The sequence below is a fragment of the Balaenoptera borealis genome, assembly GCF_965194805.1.
Source record: "Balaenoptera borealis genome assembly, chromosome: 7".
In the NCBI taxonomy this organism is placed as follows: domain Eukaryota; kingdom Metazoa; phylum Chordata; class Mammalia; order Artiodactyla; family Balaenopteridae; genus Balaenoptera; species Balaenoptera borealis.
This window is the reverse complement of record NC_138864.1, coordinates 88,153,394-88,175,902: the sequence shown is the minus strand read 5'-3', so window position 1 is coordinate 88,175,902 and position 22,509 is coordinate 88,153,394. Positions and strand designations below refer to the sequence as shown.

At 43.2% G+C, this 22,509-nt stretch overlaps 1 protein-coding gene across 1 annotated transcript in view; it reads right to left on the bottom strand.

The window, feature by feature from the left end:
- Positions 1-6,675: 6,675 nt before the first annotated feature.
- Positions 6,676-22,509, bottom strand: part of LOC309632246 (uncharacterized protein) — a 31,725-nt gene continuing 15,891 nt past the window's right edge. Inside the window, exons 4-6 of the mRNA XM_082399547.1 lie at positions 19,024-19,071; positions 9,862-9,973; positions 6,676-9,744 (exon numbers count right to left, since the gene is read on the bottom strand). Coding sequence (XP_082255673.1) covers positions 9,657-9,744; positions 9,862-9,973; positions 19,024-19,071 — 248 coding nt within the window. The 3' untranslated portion in view covers positions 6,676-9,656. The remainder of the gene's footprint in view (positions 9,745-9,861; positions 9,974-19,023; positions 19,072-22,509) is intronic.

The window sequence follows — 22,509 nt, the reverse complement described above, 5'->3', positions numbered from 1 at the left end:
ATATGGGAAAGGAAATAGTTAATCAAGTTCAGGAAGCACAGAGAGTCCCATACAGGATAAATCCAAGGAGAAACACACCAAGACACATAATAATCAAACTATCAAAAATTAAATACAAAGAAAAAATATTAAAAGCAGCAAGGGAAAAACAACAAATAACATACAAGGGAATCCCCGTAAGGTTAACAGCTGATCTTTCAGCAGAAACTCTGCAAGCCAGAAGGGAGTGGCAGGACATATTTAAAGTGATGAAGCAGAAAAACCTACAACCAAGATTACTCTACCCAGCAAGAATCTCATTCAGATTTGACAGAGAAATTAAAACCTTTACAGACAAGCAAAAGCTAAGAGAATTCAGCACCACTAAACCAGCTTTACAACAAATGCTAAAGGAACTTCTCTAAGCAGGAAACACAAGAGAAGGAAAAAACCTACAATAACAAACCCAAACCATTAAGAAAATGGGAATAGGAACATACACATCGATAATTACCTTAAAGGTAAACGGATTAAATGCTCCAACCAAAAGACACAGACTGGCTGAATGGATACAAAAACAAGACCCATATATATGCTGTCTACAAGAGACCCACTTCAGACCTAGGGACGCATACACACTGAAAGTGAGGGGATGGAAAAAGATATTCCATGCAAATGGAAATCAAAAGAAAGCTGGAGTAGCAATTCTTATATCAGACAAAAGAGACTTTAAAACACAGACTATTACAAGAGACAAAGAAGGACACTACATAATGATCAAGGGATCAATCCAAGAAGAAGATATAACAATTTTAAATATGTATGCACCCAACATAGGAGCACTTCAATACATAAGGCAAATACTAACAGCCAAAAAAGGGGAAATCAACAGTAACACAATCATAGTAGGGGACTTTAACACCCCACTTTCACCAATGGACAGATCATCCACAATGAAAATAAATAAGGAAACACAAGCTTTAAATGATACATTAAACAAGATGTACTTAATTGATATTTACAGGACATTCCACCCAAAAACAACAGAATACACATTCTTCTCAAGTGCTCATGGAACATTCTCCAAGATAGATCATATCTTGGGTCACAAATCAAGCCTTGGTAAATTTAAGAAAATTGAAATCATATCAAGTATCTTTGAAATTGTATCAAGTATCTTTTCTGACCACAGTGCTATGAGACTAGATATCAATTACAGGAATAAATCTGTAAAAAATACAAACACATGGAGGCTAAACAACACACTACTTAATAACCAAGAGATCACTGAAGAAATCAAAGAGGAAATCAAAAAATACCCAGAAACAAATGATAATGAAAACACAATGACCCAAAACCCATGGGATGCAGCAAAAGCAGTTCTAAGAGGGAAGTTAATAGCAATACAATCCTACCTTAAGAAACAAGAAACATCTCAAATAAACAACCTAAACTTACACCTAAAGCAATTAGAGAAAGAAGAACAGAAAAACCCCAAAGTTAGCAGAAGGAAAGAAATCATAAAGATCACAGCAGAAATAAATAAAAAAGAAATGAAGGAAATGATAGCAAAGATCAATAAAACTAAAAGCTGGTTCTTTGAGAAGGTAAACAAAATTGATAAACCATTAGCCAGACTCATCAAGAAAAAAAAGGGAGAAGACGCAAATCAATAGTATTAGAAATGAAAAAGGAGAAGCAACCACTGACACTGCAGAAATACAAAGGATCATGAGAGATTACTACTATATGCCAATAAAATGGACAACCTGGAAGAAATGGGCAAATTCTTAGAAATGCACAATCTTCTGAGACTGAACCAGGAAGAAATAGAAAATATGAACAGACCAATCACAAGCACTGAAATTGAAACTGTGATTAAAAATCTTCCAACAAACAAAAGCCCAGGACCAGATGGCTTCACAGGCGAATTCTATCAAACATTTAGAGAAGAGCTAACACCTATCCTTCTCAAACTCTTCCAAAATATAGCAGAGGGAGGAACACTCCCAAACTCATTCTACGAGGCCACCATCACCCTGATACCAAAACCAGACAAAGGTGTCACAAGGAAAGAAAACTACAGGCCAATATCACCGATGAACATAGATGCAAAAATCCTCAACAAAATACTAGCAAACAGAATCCAACAGCACATGAAAAAGATCATACACCATGATCAAGTAGTGTTTATCTCAGGAATGCAAGGATTCTTCAATATACGCAAATCAATCAATGGGATACACCATATTAACAAACTGAAGGAGAAAAACCATATGATCGGGCTTCCCTGGTGGCGCAGTGGTTGAGAATCTGCCTGCCAATGCAGGGGACACGGGTTCGAGCCCCGGTCTGGGAAGATCCCACATGCCGCGGAGCAGCTGGGCCCGTGAGCCACAATTACTGAGCCTGCGCGTCTGGAGCCTGTGCTCCGCAATGGGAGAGGCCGCGGGAGTGAGAGGCCCACGCACCGCAATGAAGAGCAGCCCCTGCTCACCGCACCTGGAGAAAACCCTCACACAGAAATGAAGACCCAACACAGTCAAAAATAAATAAATAAATAAATAAATTTATTTAAAAAAAAAAAGAAAAACCATATGATCATCTCAATAGATGCAGAGAAAGCTTTCAACAAAATTCAACACCAGTTTATGATAAAATCCCTCCAGAAAGTAGGCATAGAGGGAACTTTCCTCAACATAATAAAGGCCATATATGACAAACCCACAGCCAACATCGTTCTCAATGGTGAAAAACTGAAACCATTTCCACTAAGATCAGGAACAAGACAAGGTTGCCCACTCTCACAACTATTACTCAACATAGGTTTGGAATTTTTTAGCCACAGCAATCAGAGAAGAAGAAGAAATAAAAGGGGGCTTCCCTGGTGGCGCAGTGGTTGAGAATCTGCCTGCCAATGCGGGGGACGCAGGTTCGAGCCCTGGTCTGGGAAGATCCCACATGCCGCGGAGCAACTGGGCCCGTGAGCCACAACTACTGAGCCTGCGCATCTGGAGGCTGTGCTCTGCAACAAGAGAGGCCGCAATAGTGAGAGGCCTGCGCACTGCGATGAAGAGCGGCCCCCACTTGCCACAACTAGAGAAAGCCCTGGCACAGAAACGAAGACCCAACACAGCCATACATACATACATACATACATAAATAAAAAGAATGTAAGCAGACAAGAATAGCATTAAAAATAAATAAATAAATAAATAAATAAATAAATAAATAAATAAAAAAAAAAGGAATACAAGTCGGAAAAGAAGTAAAGCTGTCACTGTTTGCAGATGACGTGATACTATACATAGAGAATCCTAAAGATGCTACCAGAAAACTACTAGAGCTAATCAATGAATTTGGTAAAGTAGCAGAATACAAAATTAATGCACAGAAATCTCTTGCATTCCTATACACTAATGATGAAAAACCTGAAAGAGAAATTAAGGAAATACTTCTATTTACCACTGCAACAAAAAGAATAAAATATCTAGGAATAAACCTACCTAAGGAGACAAAACACCTGTATGCAGAAAATTATAAGACACTGATGAAAGAAATTAAAGATGATACAAACAGATGGAGAGATATACCATGTTCTTGGATTGGAAGAATCAACATTGTGAAAATGACTATACTACCCAAAGCATTCTACAGATTCAATGCAATCCCTATCAAACTACGAATGGCATTTTTCACAGAACTAGAACAAAAAATTTCACAATTTGTATGGAAACACAAAAGACCCCGAATAGCCAAAGCAATCTTGAGAAAGAAAAATGGAGCTGGAGGAATCAGGCTCCTGGACTTCAGACTATACTACAAAGCGACAGTAATCAAGACAGTATGGTACTGGCACAAAAACAGAAATATAGATCAATGGAACAGGATAGAAAGCCCAGAGATAAACCCATGCACATATGGTCACCTTATCTTTGATAAAGGAGGCAAGCATATACAGTGGAGAAAAGACAGCCTCTTCAATAAGTGGTGCTGGGAAAACTGGACAGCTACATGTAAAAGAACGAATTTAGAACACTCCATAACACCGTACACAAAAATAAACTCAAAATGGACTAAAGACCTAAATGTAAGGCCAGAAACTATCAAACTCTTAGAGGAAAACATAGGCAGAACGCTCTATGACATAAATCACAGCAAGATCCTTTTTGACCCACCTCCTAGAGAAATGGAAATAAAAACAAAAATAAACAAATGGGACCTAATGAAACTTCAAAGCTTTTGCACAGCAAAGGAAACCATAAACAAGACGAAAAGACAACCCTCAGAATGGGAGAAAATATTTGCAAATGGAGCAACTGACAAAGGATTAATCTCCAAATTTTATAAGCAGGTCGTGCAGCTCAATATCAAAAAAACAAACAACCCAATCCAAAAACGGGCAGAAGACCCAAATAGACATTTGTCCAAAGAAGATATTCAGATTGCCAACAAACACATGAAAGAACGGTCAACATCATTAATCATTAGAGAAATGCAGATCAAAACTACACTGAGATGTCATCTCACACCGGTCAGAATGGCCATCCTCAAAAAATCTACAAACAATAATTGCTGGAGAGGGTGTGGAGAAAAGGGAACCCTCTTGCACTGTTGGTGGGAATGTAAATTGATACAGCCACTATGGAGAAGAGTATGGAGGTTCCTTAAAAAACTACAAATAAAACTACCATATGAGCCAGCAATCCCAGTACTGGGCATATACCCTGAGAAGACCATAATTGAAAAAGAGTCATGTACCAAAATGTTCATTGCAGCTCTATTTACAATAGCCAGGACATGGAAGCAATCTAAGTGTCCATCAACAGATGAATGGATAAAGAAGATGTGGCACATATATACAATGGAATATTACTCAGCCATAAAAAGAAACGAAATCGAGTTATTTGTAGTGAGGTGGATGGACCTAGAGTCTGTCATACAGAGTGAAGTAAGTCAGAAAGAGAGAAACAAATACTGTATGCTAACACATATACATGGAATCAAAAAAAAACAAAAAAGTGGTCATGAAGAACCTAGGGGCAAGACGGGAACAAAGACACAGACCTCCTAGAGAATGGACTTGAGGATATGGGGAGGGGGAAGGGTAAGCTGGGACAAAGTGAGAGTGGCTTGGACATATATACAGTACCAAACGTAAAATAGATAGCAAGTGGGAAACAGCCACATAGCACAGGGAGATCAGCTCGGTGCTTTGTGACCACGTAGAGGGGTGGGATAGGGAGGGTGGGAGGGAGGGAGATGCAAGAGGGAAGAGATATGGGGACATATGTATATGTAAAACTGATTCACTTTGTTATAAAGCAGAAACTAACACACCACTGTAAAGCAATTATACTCCAATAAAGATGTTTAAAAAAAAAAAAGACAATATGCTACTGGAACAAAAACAGAAACATAGATCAATGGAACAAGATAGAAAGCCCAGCGATAAACCCATGCACCTATGGTCCACTAATCTATGATGAAGGAGGCAAGGATATACAATGGATAAAAGACAGCCTCTTCAATAAGTGGTGCTGGGAAAACTGGACAGCTACATGTAAAAGAATGAAAGTAGAACACTCCCTAACACCATACACAAAAATAAACTCAAAATGGATTAGAGACCTAAATGTAAGACGGGACACTCTAAAACTCTTAGAGGAAAACATAGGAAGAACACTCTTTGACATAAATCACAGCAAGATCTTTTTTGATCCACCTCCTAGAGTAATGGAAATAAAAACAAAAATAAACAAATGGGACCTAATGAAACTTCAAAGCTTTTGCACAGCAAAGGAAACCATAAACAAGATGAAAAGACAGCCCTCAGAATGGGAGAAAATATTTGCGAATGAATCAACGGACAAAGGATTAATCTCCAAAATATATAAACAACTCATGCAGCTCAATATTAAAAAAACAGGGCTTCCCTGGTGGCGCAGTGGTTGAGAGTCTGCCTGCCAATGCAGGGGACATGGGTTCGGGCCCTGGTCCGGGAAGATCCCACATGCCACGGAGCAGCTCGGCCCGTGAGCCACAATTGCTGATCCTGCGCGTCTGGAGCCCTTGCTCCGCAACAGGAGATGCCGCGATAGTGAGAGGCCTGCGCACTGCGATGAAGAGTGGCTCCCGCTCGCCGCAACTGGAGAAAGCCCTCACACAGAAATGAAGACCCAACACAGCCAAAAATAGATAAATAAATAAACAAGGCTTGCATTCCTTTAAAAAAAAACAAACAACCCAATACAAAAATGGGCAGAAGACCTAAATAGACATTTCTCCAAAGAAGACATACAGATGGCCAAGAAGCACATGAAAAGCTGCTCAACATCACTAATTATTAGAGAAATGCAAATCAAAACTACAATGAGGTATCACCTCACACCAGTTAGAATGGGCATCATCAGAAAATCTACAAACAACAAATGCTGGAGAGGGTGTGGAGAAAAGGGAACCCTCTTGCACTGTTGGTGGGAATGTAAACTGATACAGCCACTATGGAGAACAGTATGGAGGTTCCTTAAAAAACTAAAAATAGAATTACCATATGATCCAGCAATCCCACTACTGGGCATATACCCAGAGAAAACCATAATTCAAAAAGACACATGCACCCCAATGTTCATCGCAGCGCTATTTACAATAGCCAGGTCATGGAAGCAACCTAAATGCCCATCGACAGACGAATGGATAAAGAAGATGTGGTACATATATACAGGGGACTATTACTCAGCCATAAAAAGGAACAAAATTGGGTCATTTGTTGAGACGTGGATGGATCTACAGACTGTCATACAGAGTGAAGTAAGTCAGAAAGAGAAAAACAAATATCGTATATTAACGCATGTATGTGGAACCTAGAAAAATGGTACAGATGAACTGGTTTTCAGGGCAGAAGTTGAGACACAGATGTAGAGAACAAACATATGGACACCAAGCGGGGAAAGCCGTGGGGAGGTCGGAGGGGTGGTGTGATGAATTGGGCGACTGGGATTGACATGTATACACTGATGTGTATATAATTCATGACTAATAAGAACCTGCTGTACAAAAAAAAAAAGAAAAGAAATGCTCACCTTATAACTTATGACATTATACCTTTATTTTATGTGGTTTTCCATTTTTGTTTTATATATATATATATATATTTTTTTTTTTACTGCATTGGGTCTTTGTTGCTGCGTGCGGCCTTTCTCTAGTTGTGGCGAGCAGGGGTTACTCTTTGTTGTGGTGCGCAGGCTTCTCATTGCAGTGGCATCTCTTGTTGTGGAGCACCAGCTCTAGGTGAGCGGGCTTCAGTAGTTGCAGCACGTGGGCTCAGTAGTTGTGGCTTGCAGGCCCTAGAGCACGCAGGCTTCAGTAGTTGTGGTGCATGGGCTCAGTAGTTGTGGCTCGCAGGCTCTAGAGTGCAGGTTCAGCAGTTGTGGCTCACGGGCTTAGTTGCTCTGAGGCATGTGGGATCCTCCCGGACCAAGGATCGAACCCATGTCCTCTGCTTTGGCAGGCGGATTCTTACCCACTGCACCACCAGGGAAGTCCCATTGGTTTATAATTTTTTAAAAGCAGGGGAGAGGAGAGAGAGAGAGAGAGAGAATTGTATGGCCTTCCCCCTCTCCCAGAATTTCCATTCATTGCAAGGATGGTCTCAGGCATTTGGAGGTCCTGAACGCTATCTGGAGTCTTCTGAGATCAGTTCAGTATTTGCAGGATATTTTTAACATGGAGTACATTGTATTGCATTCCTTATATTAAAAAGTGGTGATTCCAAGTATGGTGAGTTACAAAGAAAATGGCAACCAAGGTCCGTACTCTGCCTCTTATGGACAGCATTGCCTGGTGGCCATGTAAAGAACGCAAGTTCTGAGAAGTCACACTTTTTTCTCAGTCCTCTTTGTCTTCCTCACGCCCAGATCACAAGAGCTGTTTGCTAACTGAATAAATGACAAAATGTCAGAGCTAGAAAGGACCTCAGAATTTACCCAACCCAGTGTTATTGAAATGTGCCCCCATCCCACCCCTGAGACCCACCTGCATCAGCACCTCTGGGGGCTCATTTAGAATGCGGACCCAGGCCCACTCCAGACTTGCTGAAGGAGAGCTGGGCTCCACTTGACCCAAGCTCCCTAGCGACTCTGACACTTAGTGAAATGGGACACCGATGGGTCTAATCCAGCCCTTGTTTATCAGGGGAGAAAACAGAACCTCAGAGATGAGGAGTAGCTTGCCAGATTGTTGTGCAGCAAATTGGCACCAAACCAGGACTAGAACCCTCTTCTGTCCTCATCTCAGGTCGTTCACTCGTTCCCTCCCTCCCTCAAACGTATAAGGCCCAGGAGGTACAATTTTGAGTGAAACAGACCTAGTCCCCTGCCTTTACGGCACTTACCACCTAACAGGTGAAACCAACATTCATTTTCAAACTTCACATGGTATGTAATTACAGACCATGATGTGTTCAGAGAGAAAAGAGCAGAGGCACGTCTCCCTGTCCAGGTGGCCAGGGCTGACTCCAGGAGGTGATGACACTGAGATGTGAGGGGGGAGCAGAGGCGATGGGAAGCCTTCCAAGCAGAGGGGCAAGTTCTGAGGTCAGAGGGAATTAGGCTCAGTGGAGGAACTCAGAGAAACCCAGGGTAGCCGGAGGACACTTAGGGCTCAAGACTGAAAGAACAAGGGGTGGCATTCCTGGAATTCCCCAAGCACTCCTGGAATCGCCCTGTCTGAACCTTGGATAGCAGGGCTGTGCAACCGAATCATCTTGGGAACTTAAAAAAATATTTGTCCCTGCCCAAAACCATGATTTACCAGGACTGGGATAAATCCCAGGAATTTGTTTTTTTTTTTTTTTTAAAGTGCCTCCATTTATTCTGATATGCAACCAGGTTTGGGAACTTCTGGCCTAGGAGATTTGAAGAAAATGGAAACAATTGAGGTTAAGTGACACACTGGCTTTGAATTCCTTCTTAGACCCTCAATGTGCTCATTTGTGTGGTGGGAAATGCTTGCTTCATGGGTCTGGAGCAGGGTTACAGCAGATAATATTGCAAAGAACCAGCTTGGGCCTTGGTACCTCGGTACATGGTCAATATAAAGTGACTATAATTAAATCCAGGCCTCTGGTTTCTAAGAGGGCTATTTTTAGAGGAAGGATTGTTTTTATCACTCTGCAAAATGCTGGATTGTTTTCAGGAAACTTTGCATTGCACACCCCCCTAAACCCAGAACAATTCCTGTCCCTTCCAGCTTCCAGCCAACCCCCACCCCCCGACTGAGAGCAGGAGATTTAGGGTCAAGGCTGTTCTAAGTCTGTACCTCACCCCCCAGCCCCAGTAATGCTCTATTCCTAGCTGGCCATATGGGTGAATAATCTTTTCCCTAAAAATAGACAGTGGCCACAGGCTCTGTCCAGATTGGATTTCACCTCTTGTTTTTAAGGCTGTCAATCTGGCAACCAGCACCGAGCTAAATTATCTTCTTGAAAATCTTAAATGATGAGAGGAAGATCTCAGGGGTATGAATTCTTGGCATTGGAACAGTCATGTGGCAAAATCTCCAGATCCGAAAAATTGAGCAAGAGATTTATTTGAACCACAACTATTTATTCTTGCAAAATCAGCATAGACTCTTCTTGCTCTTGGACTGTTTCAGCGGGAAGGCAACACCAAGACCATCTAGCACAATGAGGAGAAATGGGGGCCCAGAGTTTGCGTCCAGATTTTGTCGAAGTTACTTTCAGGTCTAATGTCTAGCACCTTCATTCTTAAAGGGGAGAACAAAACGGAGTATAAATTAAAAGGGAGACAGGGAGGATATGATGATGGGGAGAGGGAGTGAAAAGCCAAAAGGTAATGTCTAAGTTTGAGGTTTGCTCGTCACCTCTCTCTCTGGGCCACTGCTCCAGATTCTGACTGTCTAGGCATCTGTTGATGATGTAGGCTCTTCTGTGCTGGGCCCATCTTCCAGGTTAGCCCCATCCCTAAGGATATTCCTAAGTAAAGGAAGAGGTCCTTTTCTTTATTCTCTCAAACACAATTGTTACATTTGTGTTCAGCAAACTTTACTGAAGATTTAGAGAGACAAAAGAGGATTACAAGGCAGGACAGGAAAACTTTAAAACTCGACTGTCAGAGTCCACCCAGTGTCCCTAGAGACCACCAGCCATATCTAACCAAAAGGGCGCCCCCTACTGGCTATCTCTCTTCTTGGTCCTATCCTGCCGCCATATTGCATTGTTTCTACCACCCGCCCTCCACCCCCTCAGGAGCATGATCGCCTCAGATGCTAATATGGTTTCCACGTTTAACCTCAGGAAGACGCTACCGATATTAAAGTTTTTCCACCGATCCCATATGTTTGGGTTGGAGTCTTGCTTCTCTTTCTACCCTTTGGAAACCACCTGTGGATTCCCTTTATTTCTGGGCCCACAGAACTCAGGATAGTCATACCTGACCTGCAAAGGTATGTGCCTCTTTCCTTAGTCACTTCACCTCTGCCCCAGGCCTGGGAGTCAAGCAAGTCTGACTTTCTGTGGAACTGGAAACTCAACAGGAAGACTCCTTATCCCAGAACAGCTCCCTCCAAGTACCTCCATGTATTAGAAATGCCTCTAGGTATTACAAACTAGTGTCAAACGTGAATCTCTCTTTTCAGCTGCCCGTGTCCTACCTGTTGGAAGGATTTTGGGGAAATGGGAATGATCAAAGGAGAAGGCTAATTGTGTCCCTAATTGTGACTTTTTCCTTGGTTGCCACTCAAGTACCACCCCTTATTTGAACTGCATCGCCTCATTTGAAGCAGTGAAGCCAGCACAGGGATTCAGGTATGAAATACTGGGTTGGCCAAAAAGTTCATTCGGTGTTCGATAAAGTTCTTGGTAAAAGTGAAAACTGTGTCTTTACTTAAAACTGAGCGAACTTTTTGGCCAACCCAATAGGATTAGAAAAAAGCAAGCACTAAAAAAGCTCATCAATATTTATATTAAATAAATGTAATACTTTACAATCATATACACACACAACCAATCTAGGATTCTAAATTCTCATTGACTGACCTCAGTGACTAGGACCAGGTTGTGGTTACCTGGAAATGAAACTGGAGGGTGAGCCTTGAGTTGGTGTTGTGGGAGACACAGCCCACGAAAGGTTAATAGGGTTGGAAGCCCTCGGAAGGAGGTTGGTCTCTATACCTCACTGAATAATGACTCCAGCCCTAATTCAAACACAAACAGTATGTTCTACATGTCTCTGGGGTGAACTCGAAGTTTGCTTTAAATGTATCTGAAAATGGGAGTGTTGACTTGAAGCAGATGGGGCTCTGATTAACCAAGGGCCATGGGGAAGTACAAAGTCCTGCTTGGTAGTAGTGGATGATAATCTTATAGTCACTACAACTGGCTCCAGGAAGCCAGGACTGTCTAACCATCTCTCTGCAGCTCAGACTCTTGAGTGGGGCTTCACATGTTATCAGAGGTGCTAATGGGAGGGCAGATGTGGCCCATGGATAATTGTAATCCAGACTCCAGCAAGGCCTCCCTGTCCCTCCAGGTCAGGGTCTGCCCTGCTTCTGTTTTGCTTACATCATCCAATGCAAGGCTTAGCCCCTTCACCAATTTCTACCCTGTAAAATTGAAAACCCACTTGCACCAAACGTGCCCTGAAGTTAGCCCCTTGAATGAATATTAAAGTGTGTGGGGCAGGAACCGACTCCCATGCCCACTCCTTCCCTCACTGTCCTCCCTTCCCCTCTCAGGAGGGACTTAGACCCCTTCTGCTCCCTTTTACTTCAGCAACAATCTTCAGTACTTGGCCATGTCCTTGGGGCCTTACTCTCCCTCCTAAGAGGCAGAGCAAACAATTTCTTTCCAAATGTATAGTATTTTCTCCAAGAGGAAGCCTGAGGAATAGAATTTCTCCAACTCATTACATAACCATGACTGGGAGATTTGACAAGGGCAAAGGTTTTTTGGAAGCCCAGAGATTTGACTGATTTTATACAAAAACTGGGGGAGTGAGAAGAAGTTCATCTACCAAGAGACCACAAAACTCAAGTCTGGGCCACTGTTGATTTAAAACTGCTGATCAGAAGCTGAACTCTGCTCAATATTATGTAACAAGCTAAATGGGAAAAGAGTTTGAAAAAGAATAGATACATGTATATGTATAACTGAATCATTTTGCTGTATACCTGAAACTAACACAACATTGTTAATCAACTGTACTCCAACATAAAGTAAAAAGTTGAAAAAAAGAAAAAAAAGGAAGCTTGTGCTGATATGTTTCTGTGTATCACACCCTTCAGCAGATTGCATTTTACTCAAGTTTCTTTGCGGTCTGGGGTAAAGGCCTGATTTCTTAACGTGAAATCCAGGGATGCCAGAATATTCTCATTTGAACGCAGAGGTCACCTAACTGCTTCCTGTTTTGCCTTCATCTTTGACAAGCTAGATTCTGCCGAGGAATTAGCTCTTGTGTTAAAAATGCTTCCAGACTGCCATTTTTTATCCTCTTTTAAATTCAGAGTTTTAAAGTGCTCCCTGTCAGTGATGGGACTGAGGCCACACAGGAAGTAGTCTGTCATTTCCGATTCCCAGTGCCGTCGGTGGCACCAACCGTCAACAGTTGCTCAGGATTACCTCCTCCCTCTCCTTTGCCTGCTCCTAGCTCTCCGTGCCCTTCTCCGTCATCTTTTCCTTTCAAACCAATTAAAAGCAAGGGGAACATTTTTACCACAAGAAAAACAAAGTTCACTTCCAACACTCACACTATTTCAAGAGTTTAGAGATTACTCATAAAGTGGAAAATGGGTTTGACACAGGAATTGAGCAGAATGCTGAACCATTTTTAACAAAATATGGGACAACAGGTTTGTTGTTGTGGAAGCTTTCCATTTCTCTCTCAGAGGGATCATTATAATAATAGCTAATGTTTAAGTGATTATAATATTTACATGAATTATTTCATATAATCCCGAGGTAGGATTGTAATTATTCCCACTATACAGATGAGGAAACTGAGGCTTGGGGAGAATAGGTGACTTGCTTTAAGGTTGCTCATCCAGGACACTTTCAGGGTCAGAAGTCCCACCCCGGTGGTCCAACAAGCGCCCTTGGCCACAGAGCTGCACTGCCATTGGATGTCGGTGTCCAAGGCACTGGCCTTCTTGTAACGAAAGTGTAGAAGGAACTCCTTTTTCAGAGGTGATAGTCTCCAGATTTAAATTACTTTCTTGAAAGTAGCAGAGTTTTCCTCCTCCATCTTCTGCCAACACTGTTCTCTGCAGATGTAGCGGCTGCTTCCCTGTTGAACGTTTAACATCACATTCTCCATCCAGCAGACAGAATGCCCTATTCCCTACAAGCTCTTCTCCTGCAGTTGCTGTTCCCTCTGCCAGAAACGCTCTTCCCCCAGTGGTTGGCACAGTTGGCTCCTTCCCTTGTTGACTCAAATATCCCCTCTGCACAGAGACCTTTGCCTTCAATCTCCCAAACAACGATCATATTTCCCTGTTTCTTTCATGAGAACTGACCTTGCTCATGTGTTTCTCATTCACTGCTGGTCTCCCTCCACAGGAAGGCAGAGCAGGGACCAGGTTGTCTTGCCTCCACTGTCTCCTCCCAGGGCTGCACACAGTGGATACTTAATAAATATTTGTTGAATGAACAAGTGAATGAATGAATGAGTGAATACATAAATTCTAATTGGTAGCCAAACCGAAAGCTCTAGGAACATGGTATAGTGACTTTTCAAAAGGGAACCCCCCTCCTTCACCTGAGCATGTTAGGAACACGCTAGGAGCATGGAGCATGTTAGGAACACGCTAGGAGCATGGGGCATGTTAGGAACATGCTCAGAGCTTCAGAGAGAAATGTACGTATTGGTCCCATGAATGGGAAATGACTTTCACAATAAGAGTGTAACTTTACATTGAAAAACTAATCCTCGTGTTTTTCTTAGGAATTTCAGAACACAGACCTTGTCTTTTGTTAAATAGAGCTGCCAGTGTTTCTTAAGAGATCCTATAAGATGGGAGAAGGTATGAGAAAGGCGAACACATTGTTATATGCAGGCACATGGCATGATCGGATCTGGGTTTTAGGAAGCTCACCTTCGTGGGGGTGTGGATGAGAAATTGAATAGGGGCAGATGAGAGACCAGGAGAGGGGACAGGTGGCAGATGATGGCAGTCTGAAGAAAGGCGCTACAGGGAGCTGAAGAGCAGCCGGAGACATGGAGGGAGGGAGGCAGCAGCAGAGCTTGGAGACAGACAGGACCTGGGGTTGGGGTGCGCTCTGGGTTCAGTCCTGGGCAACTGGGGCCGTGGAGGGCTGGGAGGGAGGTATTTAAGTCACATATCCTGTAGACTTTCCTTTGAAGTGTCTCACACTTCCCTCTTTCTCAGAATATTCTTGAGGCAACCCTCCCTCCGGCCCATCCTGAGACGCTGCCTCAGCCTTTGACACAAGTCCACCTGCTCAGACACACTTGCACCAGGCCATTTCCAGCCCCAAAGTCAACGAGATTCTCACTTTTCTCCATATGGGTCAGCCTCTCTGGTGCTTTGGGGTCCTCCTGGAACTGACCCTCCTGCATCCCCCATTGATTTCCTTGTACTGCTCCCCCAGGGCCTCTGCTCCACTCAAGCTGGTTTCCTCAGTCTTGGGGTGAGCTAAGTCCAGCCCAGCCTCTGTGCCTTTGCCCCTGCTCCCTGTCACCTAGCACAGCCTTTCCTTCCATCTCCCATCTCAGTTCTTCAAGACCCCCGTCAAGTCCTGCTTCTACGAAGCTGCCTGCATCTCTCCCCTTATCTCAGCGGCTGACCTCAGCCCATGCCCCACAGAGCAAGTAATCCAACAGGGACTCCCTCCCTCATTTCCTGTCTCACATAAACCCAGATGCACCCTAACTGCATCTAAATCCATCATCTCTGCCTTCCTTCCTCTGGCCACCTGTGCTCCATCAACTCTGGAGCCCGTCACCTCTCACTGTCTCAGGACCTCCCTCCCTTCCTCCTTTCTACTGGTCCATTCCCAGGCACATTCGACAAACCAGTATCTCTAGTGTTTGGATAAACTTTTCCTTGCCCCTCCCATTCCCCTCTAACTGTTCCCGCAAATTCTCAGCTCCCCCTCACAGCATAACTTCTAAGAGGGGTTGACTAAGTCTCCACCTCTTCCCTTGCATTCTCTCCTCAACCCACTCCAGCTGGTTTTCCAGCCCCACATGTCCCTGAAGCGGCTTTTGTCAAGATCACCAATGACCTCTAGCTTGACAAATCTATCAGTTATTTTTTGGTTCTCATCTTATGCAACCCCTTATCAATATTCCACACTACTCTTTCCTTCTTGAAACATTCCTTATACCACTGTCCTGGTTTCCATCTTACTTCACTGAACTCCTTCTCTGTCCCATTTGCTGGATTATTTTTTATTTGAACTCCTAAAGGTTTATCTCCCCTTGAGAGATCAGTTCTAGGTAAAATCTACATACTTTCTTTGGATAATCTCATTCAATTCATAACTTTAAATACTCTTGACTTGGCAGCAACTCTCACATTTGCATCTGCAGCTCATCTTCTTTCTCCAATTCCAAATTCATGTCTATCTGCCCACTTTTCCACTTTGATATCCAGTAGACATGCCAAATTTGACAAGTCCAAACTGAACTACTGATTCTCCCATCCTCCCTAAAAATGCTTCTCCTCCAGCCTATCCCATCTTGGCAAGTACCACCATCATCCACCCACTAACTTTCCCTCTCCCCTCACACCCAATCATTTAAGGATTCCTGCTGACTCAGTCTCAAGACATTTTTTCCATCTCCACTGCTAGCATGCTAACCCGGGTCCTCACCATCACTAGCCTGGATTCCTGCAAAAGCCCTAACTGTCCTCCCAGCTTCTAGCCCCACACAGTCCATTTTCTACAGATCTTCCAGAATCATATGTACAAAAAACAAAACTGATGCCACTCCTTGGATTTAAACCACCCAAGATTTCCCATTGCACAAGGAAATTTTGTATCCTGGCCACACACCCTACATGATATGGCCTCTGTTGATGCTCTGTTATTGTGGCCTTTCCTCTCTCTACTCCAGCCATGCTTGCCTTCATCTTATTCTTCCAGTGCCTCAAACTTGGTCCTGACTCAGGGCCTTTGAATTTGCTTGTCCTTCTGCCTGGAACACTCTTCCTCTACATGCCCATGGCCTGACCTTTCTTGTCTCTCAGGCCCCAGCTTCCATGTAAGTTTCTCAGAGAGATTTTCCCTGATCATCCATCTAAAGGACCACCTGGCCACTAAGCACCCGATTTTATTTTCATTAAAGGACTTGTCACTTGTGATACTTTATTGTTGGTTTGTTTTTGTCTAGCCTACTCCGCTAGAATAAACATACTGAGAGGCAAGCCCTCAGTAGGTTTGAGGGGTTCACAGTCTGCTATTCTAAACAAGGCGGCTGTCCTCACTCATCTCAAGAATGCGCCAATCAACATGACCAACAGTACGACCTCAGCCAAAATGCATGTGGCCTGAGTTAATAGCAATGAGTTCAAGATGGTGAATAATGGGTTTTGATAATAGATACATGAATGGCCTAACTTCCAGATTAAGTTTTTCTAGAGAATGGGTAAGAGGCAGACAGATCTGGGTTTTTATTTCATCAGCTGTGTGACATTTATTAAATCACTTACCTTATAGAGCCTCAGTTTATTAACCTGTAAAATGGGGTTGCTGATATTAACTGCCTAATTGGATTGTGAAGATTAAATGAGACAGTGCCTGTATTTCTCTTAACACAGTAAATCCTGGGGAAACCATTAGCAGTTAATAGTATTATTATTTTATTCCTCCAAATGGAGTTGAGCCATCTCTCAAATCACTGGTGTCAAGATGGAGCTTTTTAAGAAATAATGTTAGGACAACTGGGTAGCCATGTAGGAAAAATAATATTAGTACAATATCTTATACCACACACAAGAACAAACTCCAAATGGTTGAAAGATCTTAACATAAAAAATGAAACCATACAATTACTAGAAGAAAACATGGGTGAATTTCTCTATAATCTTGGCATAGAATAAAAGTTATCTATGATTTAAAATCCAGAGGCAAGAAAAGATTGATAAATTTGATGACATAAAAACAAAAAAATTTGCATGGCAAAATACCTTGTAAACAAAGTTGAAAGACAGCTAACAAACTGGGAGAAAATATTTGTGACATATAGCACAGACAAGGGATTAATACCCTTAATACATAAATAACTCAAAAAAATTGAGGGACCAAAAACCAGAAAACTGGGAAAGGACATGAACAGACAATTCACACAAAAAAGATATAAAAGTGGTCCTCAAATGAAAAAAAAAAGACTAACCTCATTCAAAATTAGAAAAATGTAAATTAAAACACTGAGATACCATTTCTCACTTACCAGACTAACAGAAATTGAAAGGCATGATAATACATTCTCTAGGCAAGACTGTGGGTAAACAGGAACTCATGCATGGTGGGAATGCTAACTGACACGACCCCATGGAGGGATATTGGGCAATAACTAACAGAACTACATGTGTAATTACCCTTTGACCCACTACTGGGAATCTACCATGAAGATATACCTCCAACATCACAAAAATACATATGAACAAGGTTACTCAAAATAGTATTATTTGTAATTATAAAACATTGGAAACAACCTAAATGCCTATGTATAGGAGAGTGGTTGAATAAACTATGGTACATCCACACAATGGAGTACTATGCAGCTATGAAAAATGAGGCAGAATAATCTCTACAAAATGATTTGGAGTGATTCCTAAGACATAGAGTTAAGGAAAAAAGCAAAGTGCCATAGAATATGTCTAGCATGAGACAGAAGGGGATAGAACAAAATACACATGTATCTGCTCATTGGTGCAAAAGAAATATAGGAAGGATAAACCAGAAAGTAAAGAGATTGGTTACCTACAGGGCATGGATGGAAACTGGGGTGAAAGGAGGAAGGAAATGGGATGGGTGAGAAGGGATGAGGAAGAAGCACCACTTCTCTCAATATACTTTTTGTGGAACTTTGACTCTTAGAATCATGGAATGCTTCAAGTACCCCTCTCCTCCCCCACTTAAATCCAACCAGAATATGGGATTAACCCAAAAAGGAATACAAATAGTAACAAACAAACCTAACAATATTTCGAGTGAATATTATAATCACACTGAAGGCGATGGGGAAGGAAGGACCTTAACATGACTTCAGAAAACAGTATCCTGATGAAGATGGTAGTAAGACTGAAGACAAATAGAACCTTATATAAATGCTGTATCCTGGTTAGTAAAAGTGTGTCTCATAGCGCCATGGGCTGGCAATTCTGAAACTACTTTATGTGTATACTCGGATTGAACAAACATATAACTCTATTGTGAATAATGAGAGCCATATTTCTCACTATCAGAGAAAAATATTACAAATAATGAAAGGGGAAAAGCTATAATGAAGTTGGTCGTGTTGGATTAGAATTGGCAGCATCAGTATGAAATCATGCTTTAAAATAAATCGGCTTTACTGAAGTGTAATTAACATACAATAACCTGTACATATTTAAAGTGTGCAATTTGGTAAATTTTGACATGTATACATCCATGAAACCATCACCACAAGCAAGATAGTGACTATATCTATTACTTCCTCCAAATTTCTTCATACCCTTTTGTAATCCCTCCTGACCACCCTTCCCTACCCCTACTGCACCCCCATTCATAGGCAACCACTGATCTGTTTTCTGTCACTATAGATTTGTTTTTCTAGAACTTCATATAAATAAAATCATATTCCATCTGGTTTCTTTCGCTCAGCATAATTATAACAGGTATCAAATCGTTTATTCCTTTTTATTGTTGAGTAGTATTCCAGTCTCCCATGCAAAAGGCAATTATTTGTAGCATTTCCCCCCTTCTCCTTTTTTAAACCTACAAGCTCTCACTCTATGTCCCCACTCTTGCCAATGCTCTCTCATAACTCAGAAATGGAAACAGTTCACGAATCTTACCTTCAGAACTTGCAACTTTTAACCTTCCTTCAACATTTGATGAACAGCCTGGCAAGAGAAGGTAAGCAGATGTCAAAAGGTCTCTTGACCCCCTGAAGCAGGGGTGTTCTGGTAAATGTTCAACAATCAGCTATCAAAAAAAAAAAAAAGCCCTGATTTGCAGCCTTTGCCATTTTCCATGGTATAAATACTCCTACCATGCAGATGTGCAGCTAAGACAGTGCCACTGAATGGGGTTCTGGGAAGGGATGTGTGGCACTGACTCTGCAGGGAGGCCAGCTCCAGCACACCACTGCCCTGAGGTCTGCTAGGATCCCTTCCATCCTCTAGAGAAGGTCAGGATTCCTGCTGGTGCCAGTATTGCACGTGGAGGGGCCTGAATCTCCCACTCTCAGGGCCACCTTAGGCTCTAGGGTTCTGATTCCACACAGGCTGAACCTGCTCCTCACCACACGGAAGCAGACAAGGAAACACCCATTTCTGCAGTTTCTGCAAAGAAACCCCACTCATAAATACAATTCTCTATCAACGTTTCAAGCAGTTATGGGGAGCACACGGGCAGTTGCAGCTGGAAATTTTCCCTGGGCACTTGGAGTCACTTAGCCCCAGGCTCTCTCGGCATCTTGCTGACCCTCTTTCCATCCTTCCCTCCTCTCTGCCCCCTGCCTCCTACCCCACAGAAGGCAGCTGAGCCTCTGCTTTGTGTCCTAGCTGAGGCTCCTGCCCTTCTGGCCTTACTTCCCACCCAAAGTGTTTATAAAGGTATCTAAGCAAATAAAGACATTTCCTCTCTAAAAAAAAATGTTGGTGTCTGCTATAAAAATAAGTTTAATTCTATTACCCCACATTTTTTGCCCTCTCTGAACCTCTGTGCTCTGATCTGCAAAATGGGTACAATAATATCTACTTATAGGGTTACAGTAAATTAGGAATGAGATTATATGTGTAAAGTATAGCTCCACCCCTGCAAATAGCTGGCCTCCAATAATTCTAGTCCCCTTTGACTTCCCTTCCCTTGACTTAGAGGGTTGAATGCAACCTCCTTTTGTCCAAAGATAGATGATGGGGAAGCTGGCCTGGGCAGCCTTTCTGCTACCTGCAGGAAGCATTTTGGAGACTATAGGAAGGCCTACCGGAGCTGGAAAGCTTTTCCCTCCCTGAAGCCCGAGAGCAAAGTCAGGAGAAGAGATCAGGGCAGCTTTGTCTCTCTAAGCTTATGTGTAGTAAGACGGCCTCAGACCCACAATACATGACAAAACGTTATCACTCATTCACTCCACAGCATTTGTGATCCCTTGCATTATCAAAGGCATGGGGATAGTTGCTATTATACAGAGTCTTTTTTTTTTTTTTTTAAGGCACATTCTGGGCTCTACTAGCTCTCACTGAGACAGCCCACTATCCCACCTCCTACAGGGGTCAGTGAGGTACAGACTCAGGTTCAAATCCCAGCCTCACCACTTAGCAGCTGTGCTGTCAGTTCAACTTTCTGAACATCATTTCCTCACCTTCAACTCCCCTCCCACTTTCTGCAACACTGCACGACCATTAAAAACCACATTGCACCTTTCTCTACCATCGATTTTGTTGTGAATCTTCTAGAAGTTCCTTTTAGATCCTTCCTGGATATTCCAGCCTGCTTTTTAAATTCATCTGAAGCACAGAGGCCAACGCATGCCATCCAGTGAGCTGAGCAAGAAGCAAGGGAGAGTGAACAGAACACTGTTCTATCAGGAACAGAAGCCCCAGTGGCTTCAGAAGGCTGGGCCAGCATGTGCGGCCAGTGCTACATGTGTCATGTCAGACCCTCCTGCAGCGCCGAGCAACCCTCAGTGGGTAGGGACTGTGTATTCCAGAGGCTCAGCTGAGTCCAGTGCTGGAGGTGAAGGGGCCTGACACTGGGAATCCCAGCACCACTGGCCTGGCCTTTGCTGCTTAACAGACAAAGTAGGCTGTCAAACCCAGCTCCATTTCTCAATACTATGCAATCCACTCAGAGATAGATGGGTTAGCTGGCCAGATCCAGCTTTTAGGCCACCGGTTTTCAGCATAAAGGAAACTGTTCCTCAGTACAAATCATTAAGGAACTGATAACAATCTGTTGCCAAGGTAGCTATTCTTCCAAGATGCTCAAACAGAGAAATTACTCTGATTACTCAGATAGTCAATAGTGATGTAATTTTGAACCCAGTGGTCATCTGGCATCAAGTCAAAAAAGCACAGCCAAAAGCCCATGCACATTTGTTTTTCTTTGCTTGCAATTTTCCTAAGAGCTCAGGCATGGGAACCTTGTCCACACACCCCAGCCCTCATAGCCAGAGGCAGCAGCAGTATTTGTCATCATGCCTGGGAAAGAGAAGAGGTCCTTTGTGGAACAACTCGAGAAGGCTCCCATGCCAGCCTCCTCTTCCAGCTCTTGTCAATGCTCCCTGCAGAGGGGAGCCCAGACAACAGCCTGTCAGCTCTTTTCAGGGCTGAGAAAGTCAGGCTTTCTGTCGCCTTGGCTGGGCTGAGGGACTTGGATCACTGGTCGGCAGCCCAGGATTTACACAGAGAGGAGCAAAGAGGGATGGGAAACATGAGACCTTTCACTGACTGAGAGTCAGGGACCCGGAGCTGGAAGAAACCTTCCAATCACCCCGCTCCCTTGACTGATGAGAAATGGAGCCCAGAGAGGGTCACACAGCTCAGCGCCGGGGGCTCCCGCCTGCCCAGAGCCAGGAGGTCCCAGTGAATCAGGCATCTAGCCCGGCGTCTCCCTTCGCTGGACAATCCACCGCATCAGCCCGGCCCCTGTCGCCCGACTCCTCAGAGCCACGCTGTGATGCTCCGGACTCTGCTGTCCTCAGTAAAAGAGTGTATTCAGATCCAAACCCCTTTCCCGCCTCCATCCAGCCGTCCAGGCAGTCTGTCTCCAACACGGTCGCCAGCCAGTCCTTTCTAGCTCGTGTCCGTAGGGATGCAGATTCCCAGAAGAGCAACTCCAAACTCTTCAGAATATCATTTCAGACCCTGTGATCATGGAAAGAGTGCAGCCGGACAAGGACTGGAAATCCAACTCCACCACATTCTCACACTTCATATTGGTCAAGTGACTTATTTTTCTGAGCCTCAATGACCTCATCAGTAAAATGGAGACGGTAAGATATACCAAGGAAGGTTTTAAGAACTAAATAAGAGCCTATAGAGTGCTCGCAGCATTGTGATTCTGCCTGGTGATTGACAGCTGCTTCTCTTTGGAATCTTTCATCTTACCAGGCAGGCCCAGCTCTCAGTGGGTCCCTGCAGGACCCTTCACTTTGGCCATTACTGTCTGCTCTCTTTGGTAATCTTGCTGTAACTGTTTTTCATTCCAAGTAAATGCACTTCCTGAAATGTTTTCCTGCACACCTACTGTGTGCAGGCCCATGTTGAGTGCTGGGGGTGCAGCAACCACTCGGCTGCAAGTTCTGTCCCATGGATGCTCACGGCCCAATGGGAGGGCAG